This window comes from Micropterus dolomieu, unplaced genomic scaffold (genome assembly GCF_021292245.1).
Source record: "Micropterus dolomieu isolate WLL.071019.BEF.003 ecotype Adirondacks unplaced genomic scaffold, ASM2129224v1 contig_8973, whole genome shotgun sequence".
Lineage (NCBI taxonomy): Eukaryota > Metazoa > Chordata > Actinopteri > Centrarchiformes > Centrarchidae > Micropterus > Micropterus dolomieu.
In genome coordinates, this window is record NW_025737959.1 from 1 (window position 1) to 3,819 (window position 3,819).

Below are 3,819 nucleotides of genomic sequence, written 5' to 3' on the forward strand. Positions count from 1 at the left end.
CCTTGACACCTCTTTCAAACCATCCATCTTCTCTGTCTAAAATGTGCACCTGGTGGTCCTCAAACGAGTGTCCTCTGTCCTTCAGATGTAAGTAGACTGCAGAGTCTTGACCTGAGGAGTTGGCCCTTCTGTGTTGAGCCATGCGTTTGTGTCGTGGTTGTTTAGTCTCCCCAATATACAGGTCTGTGCATTCCTCACTGCATTGGACCGCATACACTAGATTGCTTTTCTTGTGTTTGGGTGTGCGGTCTTTGGGGTGGACCAGCATCTGTCTCAGTGTGTTCTTGGGTTTAAAAAACACAGGGATGTTATGTTTGTTGAAAATCCTCCTGAGTTTCTCTGATACTCCAGACACGTATGGAATCACAATGTTGTTGCGTTTGACCTTCTTTTCCTCCTCCCCTGTAGTTTTGTTCTTCTTGGATCTTGTGGCTGTCTTCACAAAGGTCCATTTAGGGTATCCACAGGCTGTAAATAAATGTTTATTTTGGGAACAGAAGGGAAATACTACTGACATGGATGTTTACAGAGGTAACTTAGATTTCATTCCATTTCAGATGTATAGACTTTGTCTTATGTACTGCATTATTTGGTTACTGTATTATTTCTGTGTGAAAAGCAGCCACTGAAAGCCAACAAAGAAATGTTAATGTGAATATAATATATATATATAATGCTAATATAAAACCTCTCATTTAAGAATGCTATACATCCTTAGTGTTGTAAAATAAATTAATGCATAATTATCAAAAAACTTTATTCTCACACTGTAAGCATACCATCAATATCTATAATCGTTGCATCTCTAGTCTCCAAGGAGAATATCTCCAGAAACAAAGATGATGATTGCCTGTTAATAATAACTGATGAAGTTTGGACAGATCTCTGCATGTTAACTTAGCTTTCTCTCATTCTGAGAAATATCCTTTTGCGCTCTTTGCTAGGAGTGAATCAGTTTCATTTCTGTACAGAAAAAGGTCCAGGACATGGTTAATGTAGCCTTGCACAAAGAACGGATGCAGGGGGAAACTTCTAGCCTAACCCCATCAAAAAAGAAAACATAAAGCTTTAAATAACTCAGTTAACAGTTATATTTAGTTAAAACTATGCTTGAACCAGATGACAAAAGGACAAGACATTTGAGATGCTACATTCAAGTGTATTTCTCAAAATGTTGGACTGTTCCTTTATCAATGTATAACAATTGTAGTGAAAATAAGTCTTCACAGCGAACATGGATTGTAAATATTTGGAAATGTACAGAGCCAAGTCACTCTTCTAGTTCTTGGGAACTTCAGGGACTTTGACATTTAAAGATTTAAACACCAAAGAGTCATGACAACTTCTCTCAGATATTTGGTAATTTATTTTCAATATTTACATTTCCAATGAACAAAGACAAAATAAATTAGATATGACAAGGAGAACATGTCTAATTATAAATTAGTGAAGCTGCATTGGTTTATTTAGTCAAGACACTGACATGATTGTTAAAAATAACAGGTGGGAGCGAGGCAGTAATCAATGATTGAAGCAACTTAGAACATAAGTATTCAAATAAGGAAACGACTAGATGAAGGGATACTGCTACCTGAGAGCTGAATGAGACTATTTCTGGTAAGAAGACTTTGGAGGAGCTCATGAACGTCAGTGGGGCTCTTAATGGAGACAGGATGGTCCAAAAAGAGGTTTGTGTGTTCTTTCACACAAACCAACATCCTGTGGGTGGCTCTGTGTATGAGGAGAGTGACAGAGGTGAAGAGGTTTAGGGGGAGCAGAGAGAAGCAGGCTGGATGCACATGTTGTGTAATTATTTATGTGAGGAATGTAATGTCTATGTTTGTGTGATGAAAGAGGATGTGCTGGTCTGACCCACCTCCTCCTTTTAGGATGGAGCCTCGCGGAGTCCGATGGTTAAGACCAGGTCTGAGGAAGTGTAAGTGTGTTTTTCATTTGATTCATGAAAACAAAGCAGCACATATTCAACCATCTTCAGACTGTGACATCACTCATTCAAAGCTCTGATGTCATCATCAAAGTGCCAATCTAGATAGATCAATAACTGCAGCTGTATTGTGTCTCGTTCTCTCCATCAGATTCCTGTCAACTCACAATCGACACAAACACAGTAAACAGAGAGATCAAACTGTCTGACAACAACAGGAAGGTGACATGTGTGAAGGAGGATCAGCCATATTCTGATCATCCAGACAGGTTTGACTGCTATAGGCAGCTGCTGTGTAGAGATGGTCTCACTGGTCGCTGTTACTGGGAGGTTGAAAGGAGAGGAACTGTTGAAATATCAGTGAGCTACAAAGGAATCAGCAGGAGAGGAAACAGAGAAGATTGTGTGTTTGGAATGAATGATCAGTCCTGGAGTCTGAGGTGTTCTGATGATGGTGGTTACTGTGTCTGGCACAATAACAGAGCCTCATCCATCTCCTCCTCCTCCTCCTCCTCTTCCTCTTCCTCTTCCTCTTCCTCTTCCTCTTCCTCTTCCTCTTCCTCTTCCTCCTCCTCCTCCTCCTCCTCCTCTGGTAAGGTAGCAGTGTATTTGGACTGTCCTGCTGGCACTGTGTCCTTTTTCAGAGTCTTCACTGACACACTGATCCACCTCCACACCTTCAACACCACATTTACTGAACCTCTTTATCCTGGCTTTGGGTTCAGGTTCTGGTCCAGTTCTGGTCCCTCTTCAGTGTCTCTCTGTTCTCTGGAGGAGGGGGGAGTCTCCTTCTGTTAGAGAACAGATCAGTTGAGTCTTTACAGGATCACAGTTGCAGAAATGTTTCAAGTTATTGTAATAAATTCAATGAACTTTGGATGATGGAAATTCTGTCATGGTTAAAATTGTTTTTTTTTTTTTTTTAAAGAAATGTTTCAACAAACTCAGGAGGACTTTGTAAGAAAAAGGGAAATATCTTCAAACATGTCTGAACAGAAAAATAAATAGCTAATAATTAATGAAAGATAATGACGGTGTGAAATAAAATAATAGTGTTTGATGTTGATTAAGGATTCACAACAATTAATATAAGTTTATGTTCACATCAATGTCTTATTCAGCATAAAAAGTAAATGTTACCTTTAGGTGTGTTATTTTTCTCATCTGAATCTGCAGAAGCAGCAGTAAGGCTGTCATTCTTGGACATACAATTCATATATTACTTAAATTAACGATCAATTACTTTTTGTGTCCCCTGGTTATCTTCAACCAAATCAAGTTGCCCTTGATTTTGACCTTACTTGGATTACTATGACCTGGATGACTTCACACACACCACCTGGTTATTTTTTTCAGTAAATATTGTGTTTATTTTCAGTCTGTCACCGGATTATTTTTTAAAGTGTACCCCTTGGTTTTCCCTAATAATAATAATGATAAAAATTATATCTTATATTTTTATCACGCCTTTTAAGGCACCCAAGGATGCTTTACACATAACTACAGAGACACAATCAACAACAGACAACAAAAGGAGGTCATTCTAGATTATAAGAGGTGGGTTTTTTACATTAACATTCTCACTGCTGAACAGATGAGTTGTGTCTGTACAGGATCACAGTTACAGAAATCTTTTAGGTTATTGTAATAAATTCATCAAAGTGATTCAAAGTGATTGAACAGATTCCTCATTTCCATTGTAAACGTCTTCCATTTCCAGTCCTTTAAAGAAGGAAGCTCTGATAACTAAATGGTGGAAATGCCGTTGACTTGTACCTTCAGTCATGTGTTATTTTGAATTCTGGCTCTTGTGCCAAAAAAAGCAGAATGTTACTGTGAATGTGTGTGTTGTGTTTCTCAGCTCAGGACTACTG

General features: G+C 38.5%; 1 protein-coding gene across 1 annotated transcript; it reads left to right on the forward strand.

Annotated features, from left to right (window-relative positions):
* Positions 1–458: 458 nt before the first annotated feature.
* LOC123965259 (neoverrucotoxin subunit alpha-like) lies at positions 459–3,610 on the forward strand. The gene is made up of 2 exons (XM_046041828.1): positions 459–1,936; positions 2,097–3,610. The coding sequence occupies exons 1-2, from the start codon at positions 1,858–1,860 to the stop codon at positions 2,741–2,743; spliced, it is 726 nt and encodes a 241-aa protein (XP_045897784.1). The 5' UTR covers positions 459–1,857; the 3' UTR covers positions 2,744–3,610.
* Positions 3,611–3,819: the final 209 nt, after the last annotated feature.

Excerpts from the sequence above, each read along its gene's own strand:
- LOC123965259 (XM_046041828.1), top strand. The coding sequence starts at position 1,858 with ATGTGCTGGTCTGACCCACCTCCTCCTTTTAGGATGGAGCCTCGCGGA. Across the intron at positions 1,937-2,096 it reads AAGACCAGGTCTGAGGAAGT|ATTCCTGTCAACTCACAATC; the intron begins GTAAGTGTGTTT and ends TCTCTCCATCAG.